General features: G+C 47.8%; 1 protein-coding gene across 2 annotated transcripts in view; it reads right to left on the bottom strand.

Moving 5' to 3' along the window:
• Positions 1 to 19649, bottom strand: part of FOXK1 (forkhead box K1) — a 49811-nt gene extending 30162 nt beyond the window's left edge. For both annotated transcript variants that reach the window (XM_015294358.4, XM_015294360.4), the window contains exon 1: positions 19246 to 19649. In XM_015294358.4, the coding sequence (XP_015149844.1) occupies positions 19246 to 19622 (377 nt within the window). In that variant the 5' untranslated portion in view covers positions 19623 to 19649. The remainder of the gene's footprint in view (positions 1 to 19245) is intronic.
• Positions 19650 to 25068: the final 5419 nt, after the last annotated feature.

Raw genomic sequence — 25068 nt, 5'->3', positions numbered from 1 at the left:
AACAGTAATTCCAAAGGTGTCTGAGATGCAGCTCTGAAGCACCTCAGAAATTCCCAGCTGATCACAAGGGGAGAAATGAAGGTCTGCAAAAGCCTCTTGGTTGGCTGCAGGCAGGGAGCAGCTTGCTTCTATTGCAGCAGTGCCGAGCTGCACAGATAATGTGCTGCAGTCAGCTGCAGCCTGCAGCTCTGGCCCTATAAAACAATCTGCTCTACTCAAACACGATTATATCACGTTATATACATCTTAATTTCTTGTGGGAAAAGGATTCCCATTTCTCTAGAATGTCTTGCAAGGCAATGGATGTATTTGTCTTCAAACCAAGAGCACACACACACAGCAAGCTCCATCAATCGCGAAGAAACAACTCGTGCCTTATGGGACTACAGGCAGGAGAAAGTCAAAGAGAATGGATTGCTGGCTCCCTGCTGTGTGCTGGGTACACGCTACATATACATACTGCAGACCGAGGGGAGAAGGAGCGCACATGCCACACGTGGCTGCAGTGATACAAAAGATGTTGCTACAAGTTTTGCTTTGCTTTAAGACAGAATGTCAGAAGTTTCCTGGCCGCGCTCCTGGCGCTGACACGCAGCGCTGTGCTATTGGGCTCCTTCATGTGGCGAACCAGCGCCAGCGACCACAAGCATTTCACCTATGTGAGGTCTGAAAATAAAATGCTGGGAAACACCAGGCTTTACATAAACATCCACCCTAAAGCAGCCCTCACCGAGAACGGGTAGGGGAAAAAATAACAAAAACAACAAACCACACCATGACAACCCCGTACCCTATGAGACATCATACATAACACCCAGAAATACTCTCCCCCTCCTCAAAGCACCTTCTACTGATGCAAAGGAAACTGAGATGCATTTGCTAAAACACAGTACCACCACAAACAGAAGCTATGGCATGCACTGGTTCCTTTGTTACAGTACCCTGTGTGCTGCTCAACACCAAATGGCTGCTGCTGAGGACAAGAAAAGAGACTTGGAAGGGAGACAGGAAATTGTGCTGGATTTTTTTTTCCTCTCCACATTTATATTGTAGAAAAGCACTGCAACAAAGTGGAGAAAACATATCTATACACACACACACACACACACACACAATACACTATTCCAGTCCATTATACAAAAGGCAGTAGCCAGGGCAGTAAGCTGCAGAGTGCTACAAGAGCTGTCATCAGCAAGTCAGTGCCACCTCAGCTGACCTCACTGCTCCATGATGCCCCAAACCTTGTTGTCCTGAGTGCTGTGAGCATTAAATACAGCAGTAGCACTGCTATGTTCATCGCTGCTACAAACAGCGTTGAGATGCAGGTTGAGCAAGAAACACTTTATGAAATGCTTCACTGAAAATAACACTTTGCAATTTGCATCAGACCAGAATGGCAGGCCTGGGGTTTCATTCACAAAAAAAGAGCTCACCATAATCCCTTTGCTGCAGCTGCCACTTTTTCCTATTAAACTTGCAACCCCTGTTACCGCTGCTGACCCTCAATACCTACATCTTTCCCAGAATCAGTGAATTCCTCAGGTTCAAACATGGACAACCAGCTCTCTAAGTACAGCAGCAAAAGTTGTGATGGAACCGAACTACACCATTACTAGATAAAATTTGACCAAGGATTCCCCAAAAAGTCCTCTTAAAAGAGATATTAAATTCCCCATAATTCCTCTGAAACCAATTTCTTGTTCCTACCAAGTGCATATAGTTCACCCAGAATAATATCATGTTTATTTCCATGCATGAAGTCCCAAAGACACGCTGTGTTTCTCAGCTCAAGTGAGAATCTGCCTTCAGCCATTTCTGTAAGCCATTACCGCTGCCAGTCATTGTAAAGGACTCCATTTTACCAGGAGGCAAGACAGATACATCTCACCCTTTGGGCAATGAGTGGGGTAAGCACGAACATTTCAGGTCATGGTCAGTGCACAGTAGTGCATGGGAAAGCCCCTATAGAAATGTGCCCATTAGCTCCCATTACAGATCCCTTCTGTCATCAGTTAAGGGAAGAGCAACATGCTTGCATCTATGAAATTGAAGTTCCCAGTAAGTCATATAAATACACTCCCTATTCGGGTGATGCTTTGAAGCTGTCTCAAATGAGGAACCTTGGAAAATACAAAAGACACACTGGGAAAGTTTATCCAATATCAAACTAAGTTTGGTTAGAAGGAGGAAAGGGTTTGCTTTGCTAACCTAACCAGGTATCTGAGCCCCAAAGGTCTGCCCATGGACAGAGAGGCAAACTACCAAACTCAAGAACTGTCACCTCTCACTGACATTTCCCCAGAAGCAAGGTGCTCTAATTGCTATGAGTGCTGCACAACAGTAGAGCCATGAGCTCCTGGCTGAAGACTGCTGCTTTGTGGTGCTCCTCTGGGACCACGCAGAGCCCAGCCCTGTGCTTTGCAGAGCTGCAGCTTTTCCAAAGCCAACTGTGGTACCCAGCCCAAAACAAAACCTAATTGTAAAATGCGCAGAATGATTCCTCTCCCTGTTTACGTTTCAGTCTGTGGAACAAACAAAATCAATTTTCTCCATCTTTCATAAAAATAAGCTAACCATGTAGTCCCTGATAGGAATAACCATTGGAACAACCATGCCCCAGATGATTACTATGCTGAACCACAGCTGTCTGAAGCAGCAAGGTAGGCAAAAGTGAGAGCAATAAAATCACCTTCCAATTGAAAGTGAGTGACAATAAACATTTGGAAGGAATGTCATGAAACCAAACAAGCAGCTCTGTAAAGCTGTCTAAGCTGTCACGGGAGATTATGCACTACTCACCCTTCCTTTCTAATGAAATAAAAACAATAAAATCATCCAGCATTTCCTGTTCCCCTCCCTACCCCAGATTTTATATTTTAAGTAACACTTTGTAAGCAAGACCTGTAAGAATCCTGCTGTAACACCTCCTCGGGTAGCACTGCCTGCATTCCAAACGAACAAGTTAATTGCACCGAGGCTACAGGAGGAGCTCTGGAAGAGTGAAAACAAATCCATTTTATTCTCTTAAGTCTAAATACACATCACAGAGCAGGCATGTACCTGTCACCATGGCAATTTAAAGTCATTCTATTTGCTTTCTTTACACATCTCTTTAGGCAGAGGGACACGGGCAGCACAGCTGCTGGGTTTTTAAGAGTGCTTCGTTCATTCTGGAGGTTACTGCAGTCCTAAAGTGATGAGATTTTCAGCACTTGCTATTTCTCTTTCAATTGTTCTCCTCATCTGACCAGATTTAACACAGGAATCCCATTAAAGTCTAACCCACAGAGTCTAGAGAAATACCTGTGATTTTCAGTAAAATAATCTGTTGCTTTTATGAAGAGACGAGTGAAGGGTCTGTAAGTCAATGGTGAAGCCCAGAATCCTCAGCTCCTTGATGAAGGCCATGTGAACATTTCAGTGTATTTGCTCCTGCTGGAACGAAGCAACTCAGTGCAGACACGAGGCGAGGCAGCACTGCAGAGCTCCCTGCAAACACACCTCTACTGCTGCCCACTGCCACTTAATGAGAAGAAAAGCTGAAAACCAGTCATGGTGACTTTTAAACATAACCAAAGGAAAACTGAGGCCAGAAAGCAGGCAGCTTACCTGCAATCTCTATAACCACCAAAAAGGTGGAACAACCCATTGAAGTGCTCAATCTCAGCTATTCTGTAGGGCACAATACGAGACTAGATACAGGAAGGCTGCTTTCCAGCTTAGCAGTCACCCTGAGCTTACCACTCACTCACCTTGCATGCTCCAACAGAATCCCTTTATATTTATTTTATATCTATCATGCTGAGCATTGCAGATATACCCATCAAGCCACTCAATCTCATGCAGTTTTACTTTAACACAATCTAATCTGCTCCTATGCTGTAAGATGCACTTTCTTTCCCCTCTCTGCCGTTCTTTCCCCTCAACCATTTCCTGTTAACATCACCCCTTGTGCCAATAGCACAGTGCAAACAACTGCTGAACTGATGTAATGTGTTTCTCTTTCGGTTGGAGAACACTGTCAGGCAGTACAGTGCCCTGGCCTTGCCTACTGCATGGCAGCATGAGCCCAGCACAGGCAAGGCATGAAAACAGGGATGGAAATCCCAAGGAGGAAGGAAAGAAGGTATTACCAGCAGAACTGCTGTAGGTTTGTGTCAGGTTATTAAGAAAAGCGTATGTAACCACAGACTCTGCATTAAGCATCACATGATCCAAGCTTTGCCTTCTCCTTTCTGAAAAGAAAATACAATTCATTATGAGAAAAGCTCTGCTCTTTATCAGGGAAGTCCTACCAGCTATCACGTTGATGCTTTGAGGCTGGAAATTTTCAGAAGATTCTGAAACTGAGAAGTCACAGTTCTTGAGAGAAGTAAGGACAGCGAGACAGATAGCTGAGACAGAACAGGGCATCAAAAAAAAATTAAGGTTGACACTTGTTGCAGGCATGGCATTGTGCTTCTTGCCGCCACTTAGCTGGAACCGCACACACAGAGAAAGATTTGCTCCTTAATGAGAGCTGCCACAGGTCACACTGGGATTCGCCTAACACTGCGTATCATCATACATGGAATGAGGCTTCAACACAGCCAGACAAGACTTCAAGTGGGCAAAGAACGTGTACAGGCAAGCGCATCTATTTAAAACAAACGCTACCAGCAGCATCAGACAAAACCACAACTGATGCATAGCTGCATCTCTTAGAAGCACCAAGCAAAGGAGCTGCGATGAGTGTTTCTATCGAGCTCAGTGGCGCAGGACTTCCCTTCATGCACCAAGGCTCCCCGCCATGCACAGGCAGATGCTCAAATTGGGATTTCACCCATCTCCTTTGATGGAAAGTTGGGGCCAACTCTGGGATTCCTGTCCCTGCAGCAGCACACGCAGCCACATATACAAATTCCTCCTCTCCGGGTCCCGCAGACATCCCATCCCACCTGGGGCACTGCACAGCTCGGAGCAGCAGCGCATGGAGCGCATCCAGGCAGGTGGGAGAGAACACAGCACCCCAGGGCTGAGCAGGAAGGCTGAAAAGGAAGAGATAGCAGGAGCCCAGCCCAGTGAACATCAAAATGCTGCTTTGGTTCACACATATTTTCTTTAAAAGCATGCAGAAAATAGCTTGCTTTTTTTTTTGTGAGGTTCAAACGACTCGATGTTGTCAGGAGAGCTTCCACCAAAGCACCATGCTGTGCAACTTGAAAAAACAATCACTTATTCGGCAGTTTCCCTACAATCTCTTAGAGGCTCTCTAGCAAATCTTTTAATTGCTGTCACAGAGCAAACTGACAAAACGAGCATCGACACTGTCAAAACAATAGCAGCTAATTTTTCAAGTGAGAACACGCTAAGCTGTTCTGCACTGGAGAGTTAATAGTGAAGAATCAAGAGCTGTATTTTTATTTTCACATTCCTTACATCTCTTTAATAACATTCAGATTTTACTATTTGAAAATTATTTGAGATGTCAAGCACAGCTTTACTTTAAGATTCATAGAATCCTGTAATTGAATAATATCTGGAGTTGGAAGGGACCCACAGTCTCCTGTTTCTGCACAGAGCAGAAAAGGAAAAAAATCCTAAGGTATTGCAGTTGCCTTTTTTGTTTTTGCTTGTTTGAGTGTAATGAAATACAGGGAGTAAATTCAGTAAGCAAACAAGACCTCTTAGGGAAGAATATCATGGAGATTGCTGAGAAGCGTACATCAATCAGGGAACAGAAGGCAGCAGGGGGGTCCCTCTGGAGCCACCACCACCCAGCTTGGGGAGCTCACCTTATGGATGGGTCTTTTCCAGATCCAACCATCCCCAGCACTGCAGCACAGGTCTCACAGCAAAGCTGCTGACTCCAATACTGAAAATATCTACCTGAAGCAGCTGCCATCTCCTCCACAAGGCTATCAGAGCACAAAGAAGGAGTCTGCAGTTTAAAGACCTGACCTTTCTGAAACTCCTCCACAGCAGAAGCTCCTGTAAGCCAGCTGGGAATGCACTTCAATACCTGACAAAAAGCTAAAGGATATTCTTGAAAAACAGTCACTACCACTTCCCTTTGAACTAAGTGGAACACCAGTCAGCCCTCACCTGACTGGGGATGAATTCACGTTTTTAAAAACAAAATGGAAATAACTATATATAAACACTCATATCAAACAATCCATATGTGGATTAAGTTTAACATAAGTGGTTATCTTGATCTAACTGATTATAAATATGTAGGACGATCTCACAAATCAAACCATGGTATAGTCTGAAGAGTATAATTAACAGGCTTTAACAACAAATCCCATTAAGGCAGATTTTTGGTGCTTGGGTCAGCGACTCAGTGAAAGCCCACCACACAGCCAGCCTTGTTAAGCACTCATCATACAACAGCAGTTCCTGGGTGCCTAATGATCAGGAACGGAGAAACAAAGAGGTGATGCTATAATTGTACCTCACTCAGTTTCACATTTCAAAACATTGGAGTCAGCTTCAAAATATGCCATTCACTCCAAGTGGGCAGCACTGGGCACAGGGCTTGCTATCAGAAGATGAATTCCTCTTCCTCTCCCACTCCTCTGCAAACTGCAGCTCCACAGCACAGAGTGGAGATGAGCTGTGTACAGCCAGCCTGCAGCATCAGGAGGGCTGACTGCTCTGCCAGTGCTAACACGTGGGCATAGCCATCTTACCTGCACCCACAAACACTGGATGTGACATTACACCAATTTAAATGAATCCATAGCACTAACAATCACAGCTGTCCTTTTAATCAGTATTGGTGGAAGGTCTTGTTTTTATTATTTTTAAGGTCTCTGGAAGGTGAATTCTGGCCCCACTTCTCCCAGCCACAGAGGCTGCTCTGTTCCTGTGCACTCCTCACTGTAAACAACCTCACGTCTCTGAGCAAACTGCTAAGGTACAGCAAACTCCTTTCCTGTGCATGTCATATGGTCACCCACGTCCTACCCCAGCACCACCACACTCGCCAGCTAACACCTCCCATTGATAGTGCCTCCCAATGCAAAAACAGCAGAGAGAAATAAGCAGCAGCACCACTTCGCAATGTATGAACGCTTCCCACCAAGGCTGGCTGGCAGCAGCAGCAGGCAGCACTTCTGTTTAGATGGGGCTGGCTGCCAGCACCAGAAAGTTTCGCTATCAGCACTGCAGATGACTGATACGATCTGTAACACACAGCAAACCTATTATGTTGTTTTGTTGTGTGTGTGGTTGTACACATAAAAATAAGGGGTAGTTAAGGAGCTGCACGTCACACAAGGGCTCTACACACTGCTGCTGCCATCATCACATATTCCAACCTGTAGAGGGCTAGATACCATTGAAGCCATTTCTTCACCAACTAATAAATATCTGATCTTCAGAGAAAATGTAAATTATGTGCAACATTGTGGGGGGAGGGACAACATCTCTTTCATCATCCAGCCTCCAAACTGCAGAAATCCCTTCCCATGTTAGACAGATCATGCTGAGAGTACTAACAGTATTGCACTTTTAATTTTAAAAAGCCTGAAAACTATCAGTATCTGTGATAGGACTGGTCACCTATCAGCCTTGTGTTTTGAGCCACTTGTACACCAGCACTTTTTAAAAGGCTATGTGCCCCGAATAAGTCTTAAACTTAAAACTCCCATGGGTCATAACCCCACTGGCATGTTATAAGGCCTTGGATCTTTGAAAGCCTCTCCCACCCAGAGACAGCTCACGGTTCCTAAAGCAGCAGGGTGATCTCAGAGCCCCAGGCTCAAGAAGGAAGAGTCCATCAGCAGCACACACAGCCTCACCGGAGCTCTGGATGCACCCTGCACAGAAGGCAGTGCCCACGGGTATCAGTCCTGTGTCACCACACAGCAGCCAGTCTGATCCACCGCCTCCAGCAGACACGTGTGCCGTGTCAATAACATCACCTGCAGCTGGAAATAAACACAGATGACCAACAAACCACTCCCTCCTCCCAGTCTCCTTTATGCCAATAAATCTCAACCTGCCTGTTTGAGCAATGTTTAATCATAAACAGTTTTGAACACGCTCCAGCACATAAACAAAGGTGAGTAGGAGAAAAGCGAGGAGCCCGATCCGTGCTGCTGAACCAGGGAACAGCGCCGAGCAGGAAACTGCTAAGGAATGGGATGCAAGCACCTGGCATTCATTTAAACAACCACCATGCAACATTAAAGCACACAGAACTGCGACCACAGGAGGTTTTTAAGGACTAAATGCATTAACATTCTTGGTTCTCTTAGAAAGAAATTAAAAAAAAAAAGAAAAACCAAATTGCTGAGAACACCCACTTAGATGTATTAAAAGTAAACTACCATCATTGATCTCATCCCACTGCCATCTCCAGTGCAGTCATCTTGATTCCCTTCTGTGCTGCTAATCAAGCTAAAATTAACTCCTCTCCTCCTGCTCACTGCACATGCCAGCAGCAGCACAACCAACACGGGCAGGATCGATCATTCTTCAATTCTGGGGCATCTTCTGGGGACACAAATTCATTTCAAAGGGGTTTTCCTCTGACAGCATCAGAGATATTTATCTTGCCCTAGTATTCAGTGTTGAGCTGATCTATTTTAGATTCTAGTGTGATTTTTCAAAGGAAAAAGAAAAGCCAAAGCAAAAACAAACCCCCAACCCTATCAGATAACACCCATTAAACAAAGCTAAGCACAGATCAATTGGCAGAATGACAGAAGCAGAAAAAACCCTCACATTCTGAAGATAGATATTCTTTAAATGTGCTTGACAGCAGCTGGGGTTTAGGCAATTAAAAACAAAAAAGAAAAACTGAGGCACAGCACAGTGGCAAATCGTGTTATTTCACCCTCCTCTATTGTAACGCACTGTCCCATTGGCTTAATCCCAGGCATGAAGGACAGCCTGTATGGCACGGGGCAGGACAGCACCTATTTATGTTCTGCTGTCGCATCCCCATCCCAGCACCATCCTTCATGTGGTGCTCAGAAACCCTCTGCCTGTCTTTCCATGCCAGACACTACACCAGGTCTCAGATCACAAGCAAGTTGTGCTTTCCAAGGTCTTGGAGGCATTCTTGTAGGAATACTGAGCCCCCACCAAGTCCCCCAAATCCATAGCACAGCTCCCAGCCCTGATGGCTGAGGGCACCCACACGCAACACGGGGCAGATGTGGGCCCCCAGAGCACAGCTGTTGTCAGTGAGCACCCAGACTGACAGCAGTTGGTTTTCTGGAGACGTTACAGCCACAGCAAGCACCCTGCAGCACATGTTCACCCACGCACTGTTTCTGCTACTCCTCATTCATCACAGGCTGAGTTTTCCCCATCCACGACAGCCCTGAAGATAAGAGGAGTCTGGCCTCAATTGTACCACATCAGAGACCACAAGAAGTGACTCAGCAGAGCATGGCCACTACCAGCACCTCTCACTTCTTCCTTGCTTCTGTGAAACTGGAGAGCCCTTCTGAGCAGCATTCTAAGCCTGATCTTGGTTAAAATTGAAAAGGTCAATATTCACTATTTTCCTCCTTCGCTCTTCTTGGCAGAAACATTCAACTAAGTACACTTCTCCCTCAATCATAAACCACAATTAACACCTACCCCCTGCCAAAAAAAAAGCCCCACCTGCACCCACGCTTTGGGGAACTTCCCCCCGGCAGCCTCTACAAAGAGTTCTGATTTCAATAAGTAGCAATCACAGAGCTAAACACGCAGTGACACACGGAACAGGCGGCAGTGCCAGGGCCGGACCCTGCAGCCGTGCCGTTATTCATTTCCATACCTAACTCAACACCAAGCATCTTAAGGCTTGGCTCAACGCTGGGGAATTTCCAGCTTGCTACAGAAATGTGGCCACACACAGCTCTGTCCTAACCCTTTCTCCTACCTCACAGCTTCTTTATTGCTATATGAATTCAAATATTTCTATACCCTAGAGAAAGAAATTGGCCACCTAAAATGATCAGGGCATAAGATCTCTTAATAACCACCAGGGAGAGAGGTATTTGTTTCAGCATCTTTGTTGGATCCACTACAGCAGTTTGATTCTCATGTAAATCTCATTTGCAATGCCATCAACTTGCTTCTAATGGGCCATTCATCACCGGAGGGCTCTCCTTCAAGCAGCCAGCTGGTCTCCTTGAAAGGTCTCCCAAGCCACCGAGGAGACTCGCTTCCAAAGCTAAGAGCTACCTACAAACACATTAGCCAAGGCTGTGCGAAACAAAATAACCTCGGTAAAGCTCAAAGATCTTAATTCCCACACACATACGCCAGAAAAAAAACTTGTGTGGGATGCTGCTAACCTTTGAATTCAATCAGACTCTCTAAGACGGCTCTAACACAGAGCGTGACTGTGATGCATTTTCCTTCGAGGCTGGTTCAGCTCATTTAGAAAGTGATTTGGAGAGAGCTAATGTACTATTTATGTACGTTATAAAAAACGACCCATATGGACTCAGACTTTGCAAAATGCTCGCTCCAGTCCGTTCCACTCCCTCTGAAGACATTTCACAACCCATTCAATGCCCAGCAGAGGAAGCCAGGATTAGTGTTTTAAAGCTGCTGTGAGGGTAATTTAAATGTTTTAAAAGCTGGCATCTTTTGGACTCAGAGCCAGAGGAGCATTTGGGGCAACACAGAGCATCTCTCACATGCATCTACAAAGTGACACCCACCTGCAGCCTCCATGATGCTGACACTGAAACTGAAGGTTAGAAGTGGATCCCAAGCACAATTAGGTAAGACAAAATCTTCCTATTAAAGAAGCAGAAAAAAATTCACCTTGCTGTGATTTTATCCTAAGGCAAAGGTGCAGCGGACTGCCTTGGGACAGACACCTAGCAGGACATGGCTAAGATGGCAAACATTTTAAAATAATCCCCAAATTCAAGTATTTTAAATCCTACCAGCATATATGATTGTGCCGAGGAGTTTCTTCCATGCAAAGAGCTTCACCAATTGAAGTGATAATGACACGTGCACAGTGACAGTCCACATGCCAGCTGCCTCCACAGTGGTGCCATTACCTTTAAATTAGGACATTTCTGAGAGTTAATTTCCCATATTGTTGGCATACCCTGATGTCCCTACCTCCTCCACTTCCACACAGCCTACAGACCTAGGGCAACATTTCAATTTGGTGCACACATCTTACCTCAGATTTGGAACCACTGTGCAAGAAAGAAGTGTTTCCCAGGTTCATTCTGAGGGTTAGCTGGCAGCAAATTGCTGATCTGGGACATGCTGGTGTAAACAGACCACGTGCAAGTCCAGACTAAGTGACTGCACCTATTTCTAACAGCTGGTTAGCATACACCTCGTTTATAAAAAACATGTTAGCAACATTTTTATTGAACCAGTGCACATAAGGAATATTCTCCTAAGAACTCCTACGCTTGAAGGAAACATTAGTGCTTGCCTTAATATTCTAATCAAAAGAGCATTAGCAGCACAGCTTGCTTTAGCCTTTTGACTTCCTCTGCAGGCATTACCTGGGCAAAGCCAGCTTCATTACAGCTTGTCTCACCTTGCTGAGCTGATAGTTCCACAGCCAAAGGGACAGGACAGAAGGTGGCAAAGCCACCCAATTGCCGGCCTTGTTGACAGCCAACACCCCTGAGCACATGGCAGGCAGACAGCCAACCCAAGGGACAGCATCTTATGCAAGCCATGAAATAATAATGAAAAAAAAAAAAGATCAATAACTGCCTAGCAGTTGGCATATCTCCCACACCAAGAGCTGACACTTACTCGTTTGGCCTACACCTCAAACTGAATGTGGAAAGCAAAACCATTTCTGGTCTACCCACCAGGTGGGAGTCAAATTTGCCTTGTGTGTCTTGTCCTTTTCTCTTTCCACACGCTCCAGAGTTGGACCATTTCAGAGTCCATGGTTCTTATGCCCTGGAGAGAGGAGAGGCCTTCGGTTGCTCAAGAGCAATTCCTTCAGCAAGCGCACGAACTGGCTCTGCAGGGAGTCCAGCCGTGCTCACTGGTGGCTTCTGTACGTGGCCTTAAGGGAGACGGAAGGTTAAACCAGTTTGCGTGGGAAGACTTCCCAAGTCTCTCTTCAAAGAGGCACAAAGCAGAAAAAAAGGCCTTAGCTACAATGTTGTATTTCAGGGGAGGGGAGGGATGCCTTTTCCATGGTGCCTATGGCACTCTGGAGGGTTATTTTGTCTCTTTGTTCTGCTCTAGAAGATGGAGTGGATTTTTACCTGTACGTGGAAAGATACAGACTTGTACACTGTTTCAAGAGTGTTCTAAAGTGATAATAACGTGCTTTCTTCCATTTATCCTCCTGTTCTAATCACCCAGCATGTATAACAACCAAAGGCTGTCCATCTTCGCTCCCTCTGCTAAGGTAGAATTCCCAGTTCATTTCTGCTTTCTCTCTCCCCAGCTGTCAACATGTCATCAGGCAACAGGAAAATTACCTACCCAGTATGCTGAAAGGAGGGAGAAAAACCACCGAAACAAATTGGAGCCCACACATACACAACAAATGACAACCCAAGAAATTAAGCTCTTTTATGAACTACTAAAAATAGACTGGGTAGGGAGAGAAGGGACTATCAATCAAATCTTACTTAGAGTTGCTGAATATTCAAAGAACAGGCTTCTAACAGAGTGCTCTCTCAAGATTACTTGGAATTTTCATGATAAAAAATGCACGAGGACAAGAAGGAAGGAGTAGAACGAGGAGCAAAATACACAAGACAGAAGTGGATACAGAGTATTAATTAGGCCATTAAGACCCTTAAATGTTTTACTGTCCAATAAAATATGCATTTCATAAAAATTAAGTGTCATGCAAAAGTAATGCACACATGCATTTTATTGAGCGGCTCTGAAGGAACAGAAGATATAAATCACCAGCAGGAAACATCTATGGACAAGAGTGAGCAGACATTAGTCAACTGCATCCGCATTAGGAAAATACAGCTGGAAAGAAACTGTCACTCCCTCACCTATGGGACGCTGGTGCTGCACCTACTTACAAGCAGTCTGCAGTGCACTGCAATGGGAAGAGTTACAAATGCTTGAAAAAAAGCCATTCTGTGATTAATACTGGATTATTCACTGGAATGAACAAACGCCTTTAGACTACACAGTAATTTGCACTCACAATTAGTCAATTAACCAAATAATCTGGAAGTACATTAAGATGTCTTTTCACAGCCCACATTTAGAAGACAAAACGCTGCTTTCAGCCTCTTCACCTTACAGATGGGCACAAAATATCCCCTCAATGCGATCCTTACTTCCCCAGACCCCCATCTCCTCTGTTTCTCAGGGTGGATCTGCACTTTGCTGTACCAGAGCACTAACACCTGACCTAATTCTCCCCTTGTTTAGTTTAAAACCATTCCCCCCTTGTCCATCACTATCAGTCTGTGTAAAAAGTTTTCCTCCTGCTGTTTATCAGCTCCCTTTAGGCATAGGAAGGCCGCAGTGAGGTCTCCCTGGAGGCTCTCTTCCCCAGGCTGCACACCCCCAGCTCTCAGCCTGTCCCCACTGCAGTGGTGCTCCACTCTCTGGGCATCTCCATGCCTACCCCTGCACCCACTCCACATCCTTGTGCTGGGGGCCCCACAGTGGCTTTGTGGGCACCCAACCACCCCCATCCTAAGAGCACGCCAACACTCCAGCTGCGGGAACTTCAGGCCATGGCAGACAGGGGCCATTGCTGCACAAGGGCCAGTCATAAGCCTTTATTTGTATGGCATAAGTGGTGAATTGAAGTAGTTTCCTGTTCTTTACCAACATCCTGTTGCCACATACTCCTCCAGGAAACTGCAACACCAAGCAAGAGAATTTGGCATCCCACAGAACAGCCCCGATGACAAATGGCAACGGGAGCAGTTGCTAAGAGCTTGCTTGCAAAGAAAACAACCACATCAATCCGGCCGTCATTTATACACTCGGTTATTCTGTAGAAGACCGCGTGGCCCATTTTCTGAAAGAAAACAAAATAGATGTTCTTTTGATCACAACACACACGATTTGTTACCTCAAGTCAAAACCGGAACTGTGCAGTGAGGATGTTCGCACCAAAATAACCGAGATGTGAATTACTACAGATCTCATGATTTTTTCTTCCAGTTTCTGTAAAAGCAAAACCTCTCAGACTCATTCATCTCCTGGAGTTCTATATACAGCAACAGCACTCACTGGAAGAATCCCGCAGTCAGCTGAGCATGCATGTCATGACCAAGAGGCTGTTAGCACAACGCTCCCCCAGCACAACGTGAATTCACATTTAAGCCTTCAGAGCTGAGGCTCTGCACAAGAACGCACAAGACAAGTGTGGCACGTTCTGCTTAGATCCATCTTTTCATAGTCAACACGTCAGCTAAGCCAAACTGAGCTTGGTTTAAAGGAATACATAAGGGAGCTATGCTGTGAGCTTTGCGTGGCGCTGGTTTATATTCATAGCCTGACTTACAGCACTGCTATTTTCGAATCAACAAATCGAGTGCTGGTTTCATGTAATGAGAAGCTTTCCTTAAACATTTAACATAAGCCATGACAAATTAAGTTGCGTAGCTAAGAGTTATTGCTCGACATAAATTCCGTAATTAAAATAAAGTAAGCCTTTATCGCAGTCTTGCTGTGCAACAAAAAACCCATTCAGGTCTTTGAAATCAGAGCATGAAAAATGTAAGATAAAGAACTAAGATAGCAAACCTTTAAAGAGTTCCTAGCAGGAGTAAAACCACCATCCACCACAGCTGCAGCACAGCAAATGATGCATTTCGAACAAAGAACCACCACCACGCTGCAAACACAGGTTATGCAACGTTTAAGAAGTAGAACTACCCGAGGAGCTCTCGGAGTGCTTCAGAAACAACGGGCGCAGTGCTCGTGGTTATGTGGTCAGAGCAGTTCCTCAGGCATGGAGCTGCTGTCGCAGTGTGTACCCCACATCGGCCTCACTGCAAGAATGGGGGCTGAGCGACTCGTGAGGTCATCAAACACTGCATACATCTCCACTTTCCTGGAGTATGGCAGCTTTTATGTTAAGCTGTGCCCTGAGTTACCAGCCAGCACTGCCCAGCCTCCCCGAGGAAGGGAATGGAGCATTGCTGAGCTCAGCTCTCCATTCCTGCTTGGGTGCAGAACCCAATGGCAGTGAGAGCCGCGCTGTCCCAGCACGATGTGAGCTGCGCACTGCCACAGAGATTAACACACGCATAGGATTTCTCCCGATCAGCAGCCTCAGATGTGCTCTGAGCACTGGGCTATGTAGTTATGCCAAGTGTTAGTACCTAGGAAAATCCCATTATAAATAAAGCAGCCTGTTCATAATAAAATGCCATATGTACATTACGTGGCCAGTTTATAATGGGGCCTATGCACAGATATATATATATATATATTTTAACTCCACGGTTTAACTCCACATAGCCATACGTCTCCTTTCCATGCATTTTACACTTTAAGAAATGCTCCATTCATTGCTTCCATTTCCTAAATCCCAAGAAGAACTTCAGGCTTAAGAACTTCTTAACACTTATGAATTTCGCACTGAAAATATCAATTTATGCTGAAAACCAGAAAGTTTCAGCTCCATTAATAGTCCTACTGCAAAGCCACAGAACAGGCACAAAGGCCACAAGCAAATATCCCATGAAATATTCACAGGCAAGCACCATTTTCCAGCCATTGAGCCCCCAGTTCAGAAAGCTCAAGTGCCATTATCAAGCTACGCTCAATCAACATTTGCAGTTTTTAGTCAATAGGACTTTTGTACTTAGGAGCATTTGAAAACCTGACCCATAGCTGCTTAAAATTCAGGTTAGCAAGCTCAGCTTCCAGCTTCTGTCTCAGATCCCTCACTTCTAGGGGTGGAAAATGCTTAGTTTAATTATTGGAAGTCTCCAGCTCGTTACTGCTACTTCTAAGAACCGAGTTCGTTCTGAAGGTTGCAAAGAAAAGATGAAAAATCCTGTGTTGAAATGATGCTGTAAACACTTGATTACATGGTAAATCTGAAGCAATTATTGTCTTAAATGGGAATAATTACTTTGGGTAATGACTCCCGCATTACCTCCAGCTTTAACTTCTATCAGTAGTTCAAAGACAACCACAGCACACCCTACCAATAGTCTGTAGGTTTCTAATATAAGCCCAGATATTTCTCCCCAGATTTCCACTAGCATAGCTAAGAACAGCTTCTAGCAATCCTTAATTTTATCTAAGCACTTAATGTAAGTGCTTCCATGATTTCATCTTGATTTATCTGAACGCTTGCTGCAGTGCGACACTCGCGTTAATTAAACAGATTAAGGGGCATTCGGCTGCACCGCAGCCCTCTGCTTTTCCACCCACTTTGTTTCTAACTGTCATTAACCTCGAGGGAATGCCCTCCTTGTTGGTCATTACTGCTTAATTATACTCCACAGTTATGTCATCACATCTGTGAAATATAATCTTCCATAACACAGCTGTGAAAGGCGATCTGCCCGGCAGTGAGATCCTGCACACAGCAGATGACAGAACACATGATGGAGATGGAGGAAGCGGTGCAGAGATCCTCTCCAAGGCCCTTGGTTCAGAACGGGGCTGCTGTTTTGGGAGGCACGGGGAATCTTCAGAATGAAACATCTCCAACTCATCCTATTCCTCCCGTCCCCGCCCCTCCCAACAATGCCTTCTGTAGATTTGAGGGATATTTGCTTCCAAACTCAGAAGGGGGTTTATAGCACACAAGTTTTGTAAGAGTGAAATGAGAGGAAACCTCAGAAATGGAATGTACAAGCCCAGGATTTATGTTTTAGCATGAATTACATGTGGAAGATGCTTTTTTGCTGGAACCCTCTGCTTCCGCTCATGATCTCATGATGCACAATCACTCCTTCACTTGTAATAGCAGAATACAGCAGCGACTGCACTGACACAAAGGAAATAGGGCTTGGCAGATCTTTGGCTATCCTTTACAAACAACGGATAGCAAAAAGAAAAGGGATGGCTATTCACACGAGCAGCTCTAAGTGATTACCATCATGAGGGCCTCCATCTAAATCATCAGATGGAGTAGCCATTAATTTCTAAAACTTAATATGAACCATAGATTCTACTGGCAGATAGAGATGATGTGGCTGTACCAAACAGGGATGTAATGTTACCAGAAAGTAATACTTAGAAAAAAAGTACAGCTGGAATTGTAAAGTCTGTGCACTTATTTCTACTTTTTTCCCCCCCCCACTCTCATGTTTTGGCAATATTAGCTGGCTAGCAACAAGCACACAGACTGCTCTGCAGAAGAGAAACGGCACCAAGCAGTGCTTTGTTTGCTCACTCAGTGGCTGCATGTGGGGCTGAGGGTGCAATGAGGAGGGAGCTGACTGATGTTCCACGCATGGGGACAGAAGCAGGCAGAATAGTTTGAAGCCTCACTCAATCCAGTGCTTCAACAGGACTTTTTTTTTCCCCCTCTTGTCTGGGTTACAAGCTGTTGCCTGGCCAGGGGAAGGTGAGGAGTTGTTTACCTGCTTGAAGTACAGGGGCAAATTCCTTTAGATCGGTGCAAAACATTCTTCTGCTCCAGAACTCAGAAAGGGAGGAGCACATCAAGTTCGTTTATGTAGCTCAAACAGTGGCCGACCGAAGAGGATGCCTTACTGTGCAGAGCTCATAACTGCATTAAATACTTCCCTGCACAGCGAAGGAGAAGGAAAATTGCTGTTCCCACTCCAGAAGTCAAGAGCAAATGGAAGGGGGGGGTGTACAGGCAACCAACTCCCTGCTTGAGAGGGAGCACAATGCTTATGATTAACCAAGTGAAGAAACAGAACGGCAGGGAGGGGAGAGCTTGCACAAATAAACCCAGAACCAGAGGGAGCGACGCAACACAGCTGCCCTGGGCTTTGGGTGGTCTTGTTTTACAAAGCAAGATTAATTAAACTGACACTGAAGGACATCTCTTTCAGAAAATGAAACACGTTACGAACTAAAATGCCTCAGAGAGCGAGTAGCTAGGGAGTTATAACCAAATTACTAAGTACAAAATGAAGCAGCCTGCAGAGGAAATGAGTAATTAAAAAACCCTCCCCTGAGCAACAGGCTGGCGAGAGAGGGATAACTGCAGGACCCTTGTGCTGGAGGTGTGCGGTACCAGAGCCAAGCGTTGCTGGATGGAAACAGATGTTTCATACAAACAGCCAACAGCGTCGTGGAACACAAAAAGACATCACCCCTGCCCTTACGGAGTGCATCAGCCACAGCCTGCCCAGCGTGGCCCGAAGGATACACGCAGGAATTACATCACCCGCTGCCACCACACTGCCACCTCCGGGGCGAAGCTCTGCAGTAGTTGGACAGTGCTCAGCAACCATAAACAATATTTTCAGAGGAAGAACTAGATTAACGGCAACCTCATCGTTCTTTCTGGGCCTTCCCCAAAGAAGAAAGCTTATTGAAAACAGAAAGAGGTCTCTGCAGCCTTCGGTGCTTTGTAAGTGGAGCAAAGGTACCCGGGACGCTGCTCTCTAGGGGTCCTGGTGGGCAGCACCACCCCCTGCTCCATAGAGACCCAACACAGTTTGTCAACCCTAAAACATGGACTCAGGCAAAAGCGGTTCTCCAACTTTTTCCACTAAAACTTTTCAAAGGAAGACAAGCCCTGGGCGTAGCAAGTTTCAGGCCACTGGGGAAAGCCTTCCCTCTCATTCACCTTCTGGGAATCCCTGAAGGGCCACCAGTTGGACACCAGCCTGTAGGCAGTAGCGTGCAGGAGAAGAACCACAGAGGAGGAGCGCCCTATGGTGAGGAGCTCACGTTTCTTCCCCAGATGTGGTTCAGCCAGATGGTAACCCAGCCCTGATAACACCCCCTGTTATGGTCACGGGTGGCTGGAAGGTGACATCCCCTGCAGACGCTGAGGTGGATCTGCTTGCCGTCAGCAAGCAGATCCCCTCAGCACCACCACTGTGGCCCTCCAGCAGACACACATAGCCACTCTTCTGCCACCGCCCTCATCCACGCCAGGCATCCCCCAATGCCTCCTCTGCGGGCTGAGGAAGGCCTCAAGGCCCCATCCTCAACAGCAGCCCCTCAGAGGGAGGAACCACCATCGCTCCTTGCGCGGACGAGGCCCTCTCAGCCCTTCTCAGCTCTCCACGGGCCGGAGGACTCTCGCTGTCCCCCTCAGGCCCTCCCCCGGCCCCGCTGCCCGCAGGCCTCGGCCGCCCCCCCCGGCCCACAGCCCCGCAGAGCCGCCGCCCCCGGCCCAGCCCGACCCGCACCGGCGGCACTCACTGCGGCGGGAGCTGCAGGGCCGGGCCGCCGCGGCGCTGGAAGGCGCCGTCCACGAAGACTCCGTTCTTGCCGAGGCAGCGCAGGTAGAAGTGCGGCTCCTGGAAGCTGAGCTGCAGGTGCCGCCGGGAGATGAAGCTGGAGTGGCCCATGTTGACGTCCACCGAGCCCTGCGAGGAGTTGCGGCCTATGGTGACGGCCGGCTGCCGCATGAGGAACTCGAACTCGCGGCCCTGCAGCCGAGCCAGCACCGGGCCGGGGGCGGGCGGCGCGGCCGGGGGCGGCGGCCCGGGAGGGGGCGCGGCGGCGGGGCTGCAGGGCGCCGAGCGCAGCGCCAGCAGAGCCCGCGCCCCGCTGCTGTCCTCCCCGACTTCGGCCATGTTCCCAGGCAGGGAGCGAGCCAGCGTGCCGGCCTCCGGGGCGGAGCCGGCGGGGCGGGAGGGGGGAAGGACGGGGCGGAGCGGGAGCCGAGCCGGGCCGGGCCCCGCCGCCTTCCCCAGCCTCTCCCCCCAGCCCCGCCGGCCGAGCCGGGCCGGGTACCGCCGCGGTTTATAGCGCGGGGCGGGGGCTCGCCGCGCTGCGGGCTCAGGGCAGTGCCGGGGGCGCGGCGCCGCCTGCAGGCACCGAGCGGTCACCGCCGGGCGCGGAGCGCCGTTACTCGGGCAGGTGCCGAGGCTCCGTGCGACGCGCTTCGAGCGGGCTCCTCGCGTTGAGTCGCTCCCCGGGGGCTGGCGAGGCGCTGCTGGGAGCCCCGCTTCCTACGGAGCCCCCTCAGCTCTTCCCCGGCCTGTCCGCCCCGCCCCGCAGCTCTGAGCCCACCTGGCATTGCCCCTCCGGGCCCTCGCACGAAGCCCACGGCAGCTTTTTGAACTGCTGCGCGGCGCTGACAGCTGCAGCCTCCTGCAGGGGCACGGCCGAAGCTCGTGCCGCGTACACTGAGGCGTGAGATTAAAAACCAATCCTTCAACACGTTCCTTAGTGTGAGGGGGTGCACGTCTATTTTCTCGTTTAGTTTGCATTGCATTATTTCGTACTTCCCTATGTATATATTCCCAAATAGTTATTTGTATTATCCATCCAATAAAGAACACATTCTTTGCAGCAATAGCGAGTGTATGGATAGTGTATACACTACTGGTTACAATATCCAGATAAAAATGCTACAACTCTTCTGCTCACCCAAACCACGGATACTTTGTAGAATCCCAGAAAATAATACCGGTTTGAAAATCTTAGGAGTACGAGCAGCCCTAATTGCTGATTGCTTTGGCTCTGCAGCCCTTAGCAAGGCTGTCCGGAGCTGAGAGAAAAAACCCCATAACCAGTCGAAAGTGCAGAGCAAATTTCAGATAGAAGGCTGTAATTAAACGTTCTGGAGTCAGCCCAGGACTGCAGGGTTAATATCCCCGTTCCTGGAACTGAGCTGTTCCATGACTGCTGAGCTGTCGGGACCCCAGGTCAAACATCTCACCTGAGACCTCAGCTTCAGTGAGAGCACTCTGTGCCACTACTGATGGAAGGGAAGAAAGACCAACGCCACCCAACAGAACTCCAGCATCGCTCCTATGCAGCAGTGCTTGCTCTCAGTGAGACGCAGTGTGGCACAGCAAAAGGCTGCAGTCTGCAGGGCAGGAGAGGGAAGAAAGGCATCCTTGGAGGTGCATCAGCTCATGGCTGGAAAATGAGATGTGGTCATCTGGTAGGTGAGAACGAGCTCATGCCTTTTGTTCGTTGAGAGAACTGCTTGGTGTGCTTCACAACGGCCCCAGGTGGCAAGTGTGTGCATGAGAGCAGGCAAAGTGAAACGGGCATTGTGTTGGAAGTGCTCGAAGAAGAGAAAGCAGCACCGGAGGGGTGTGGAGCTCAGCGCATGGCTGTGGCTCTTCCAGATCCCATCACTGAGCCACACACCCAGCAGGGCCAGGTAGAATCAGTGCTGGGGTGAGACATCCCAGGTGATGTCAGGGAGTGCTTCTGTGGTTGCACAGGAGAACAGGCTGTGGGGTTGTACCTACAGGAGGTACCGGAAGCCCAGCCCAGCTTCATATGAAACAGGATCGGGTGGAATAAAGAAACAGGACTGTTCCTAGCTGCTGGATTGTGCTTCACATCGTGCCTCAGCAGCCTGTCCTTCTGCAGGATTAATTCTCTGAGCTCACTGCGGAGGCCCAGAGCTCAGCTCTAATCCACCCGCAAACAGCACTGAGGGTCCTGCAGACAAGGAACCTCTCTGCACTCCTCCGATCGCCTAATCCTGCTTAAAGTCAAAGCTGCAGCCCTAATGTAAATGCCTGATGTAAATGCACTCGGAATTGTTTGAATTAAATTAATCTCATTCCGTATGGCTGGATTGACTTTAAAGTGGTTCATTTTCCTCGGCAGGTTTTAGATGGATGTGTCTGCAGGTGTGGCCAAACTTCCTGACTCTACACGTTGCATACCAAAATATTCAGGTGGCCGGGAGCCAGCAAACTGCAGGGAGCTGGGGGAGCAGCAGTGCTGAGAGCTGGCACAGCCCTGGGGACAGAGGGGGCAATGCAGTCCCTGTGTCACCTCCTCAGTGTGCCCAGGAGTTGGTGCCATGCAAGAATTTGCCATCCTGGCCTTCTCATGTGCTCCAGATATGGGGTGCATACTATGCAGCCATCCTGTGCCCAGGCAGAAATAATCATTCATTCAATCACTGAATCACAGAATCATAAATGTTGGAAAAAAACTCTGAGATCATCAAGTTCAATCCCAACCCATCCCACCATGACACCAAACCACGTCCCTCAGTGCCACATCCACCATTCAGGGATGGTGACCCCATCACCTCCCTGGGCAGCAGTGGCAGTGCATCACCACTCCTTCAGAGAATAAATTTTACCTAATATCCAACTTGAATGGTCCCTGGTGCAACTTAAGGCCATCACCTTGCTTCATTGCCTCTGTGCAACAGGGCAGCCTTACCAGGACAGGAGATTGAACACCCAAAAAAGCATCTTGAGATGAGGGCAGGGGAAACAGCAAGGACAGACTCAGCATTGTGCAGAGAACAGCACAGAACCTGGCTTTCCTTTGTCAAATATTTGTTTGGCAGTGTGTCATTGCTGACGATCTTAGTGTAGTGATATACAGCAGGAGTCTGCCTGATGCTATCGGTTGTGGGCAAATGAATGTAATGGGTTGTTATGGTCACTCAGATACCACTGCACTAGGCAAACAGAAATCTTACAAAAACAGTGATAAAAGGGGACGTTTCTACATTTATCTGCTGGATGACATCTGCTTAAAAACAATTTCTGGAAGTTAAATGCTGCATTTCTCCAGCACTTCATATGGCCATTCCCCACTATTGTGATGCATGCAGGCTGAATGTATATTAAACAAGTCTCAATTCTGCAAAGAATACGCCCAACTTCAGCAGCACAGGAAATCTCTTCTACTCCCAAACCAAACCTAAACTGAACAGCAGTTATGACAGAGAGGGAGACGCGAGATGCACACTGGGCATGAGCTGCTCACTGTTTTGACCCAGCAGCTTGACAGTGCACTGCTGCTAACAGTGAAAACCAGTTTAGCCCTGACCTGGGGAAGGGGGAGGAGAACAATGAAGGAAAGCAATTACTCCAAGGAAGAGAGTGTCTGCTGCTTCCATGCAAGCCCAGTCCTGCATTTCTCAGCCTGATTGGGCTCAGGATGATGCAGTTTCCACCGGCATAAAGCAGACATCGTTAGCAACAGGGCAGATGCTTCACACACAAACCTAAGAGTGAAATGCAAAAGGAGAGGGCAGTGTTCCCTCCAGTTCAGCTGCACCTGCACAGCTCCCTGCAACCCTTTCCCCATTCCCTTTCCCCTTGCCCTCCCCTCACCCACCCAGCAGGCTTTAAACACTTTCACTCTTTCTGTCCAAGCTGATGTGAAGCAGATGGAGGGTGAGCAGCATGCGGGGATGCTTTCCCTGCACACTTCTTCCTCCAGCAGTGTGGGTCTAATTCCCCTTTTCTGCTTCTTTGAAATCACAGGTTATGACAAGGGAGCAGAGGGCTCTTATGCTCCTCTTCTAGGATTTTCCTTTTAGCTGGGCTGCTGGTTTTGTTCTGAAACACATTCAGTTGCACGAGGGCACCTGTCCCATGTGTGAGCACTGTCCTCCACCCCTCCTCCTGTTCATACCTATTTTCCCAATCCTGTTGAACAATCTGTGCTGCTGATCTGTGCTCCTTTCCAGTGGTGTCCTTCTGCACTGCCCTGGGCCAGCCCATACACAGCAGCATGGATCCAACCCACTGCTGAGTGAGGGTCAGGGGGAGAAACAGAGCCCTAATCCAGATGGGCTGATAAGAAAAGGCTCACAGTGGAGGAGGTGATACATCGATCCGGGAATTCTTTATTTTCCTGCCCTGCTTTTAACCAGCAGAAGGCTGAAGCAAACAACAGGAGTGATTCAGAAACATGGTGGGAGCACTCACAATCCTCAAAGCTCCCAGGGATGCCGAATGGGCCGCTGTGCTGGAATGGCCCTGGTGCTGGGAGATGGGGCTCAGTGGGATGCTGCAGCTTTCTGGCACAATGAATATTTTTGCATTTCTCCATCAGCTGTACTCCTGTTTACTGTAAGCTCCAGCACACTGCAAATGTTTCCATCACAGTTTATTTCACTTGGATTTTTTTTTCCCTTCAAATCACACTTATCAGGACTGCATTTTCACAGCAAATTCTCAGAAATACAATAAAGACCCAGGAACATCTGATGCCCAGACTTTGCCTTTCCCTAAGACGTTATGTGATCTGCTCATTTCCAATGCAGATCTGCTGTCACCGCTCTCGAATCCGTGCCAGGGAGTGCCTGATGTACGAGCGCCCGTTTTGGAAAGCCTTGAACAAGACCATTTGTTGTTGAGATAATTTTACAAAACCAATACCATTTCATGGGCTGCACTTAAAATAATTCATAAACTTTACACTGTGATGTGCTATTCAAGCTTTACACCCCCCCCCAGCTAACTTTCTTTCTATTTGGCTTGAAAGTCGGGCCTTGGTGAGATATATGACACACAGCAGCTCTGAATTATTTGCTGTAGTCCTTTCTGAACGATCCCATTTTCTCACTTTCTGTCGATGTGAACGGAGAGAAAAACAGAGAGCACACAAACTTTTCAACAGCGAAAAACAACTGAACTAATAAATATAAGGTCTGATATCAAACGTGACGCTGCTCAGACTGAAAGGATATGGTTTTGGACTTTTATGAGCATCCTTAGCTGCCTGTCTGCCGCTGCAGTGAGGTCTGTGTGGTGTCTGAGGGGCTGGGAGCAGCTGATCTGAAACCTCTTACTTCACAACCTGCCTGAGCAGCTGGAAAGCCAATAAAGCTGCAGTTTGCCCGGTGTGATTACAAAAGGTTTACGCAGAAAACCCACAGCCTGGATGCTGGCTGTCCCAAATGCAGCAATCCCAGCTGCCCTCTTCTCTGCAGGTACAAACCTCACACAGAGGGTCAGGGCGATGTGGAAGTACCTCTGTCCGGTGAGCATCTCCCCCAGCAGCCCTCACCCGGTGTCACCACAGTGCTGGTGACAGCTGCACTGAGGTCTTCCTTATTGAATCTCCCTTCCAGTAATGCACAACCTCCCCATCACCCTGTGGGTGAAACGCTGTGCTTCAAAAGGAAAAGAGCAGCACTGTGCAAAGCCATGCTGGAAAGAAAAGAAAAGCTGCGGGTTCAGCTTCTCTCACCCAGTCCGTGGCTCTGAGCATCTCAGGTTGGGTCAAACCACAGGAAGGGTGCAGCCTGCACCTGGTTCTGCTTCCCTCCCATAGGGGTGGATTCCCTCCCAC

This window comes from Gallus gallus, chromosome 14, assembly GCF_016699485.2.
Source record: "Gallus gallus isolate bGalGal1 chromosome 14, bGalGal1.mat.broiler.GRCg7b, whole genome shotgun sequence".
NCBI classification, from domain to species: domain Eukaryota; kingdom Metazoa; phylum Chordata; class Aves; order Galliformes; family Phasianidae; genus Gallus; species Gallus gallus.
The sequence above is the reverse complement of the archived record's forward strand: the minus strand, read 5'-3'. Positions and strand labels throughout refer to the sequence as shown.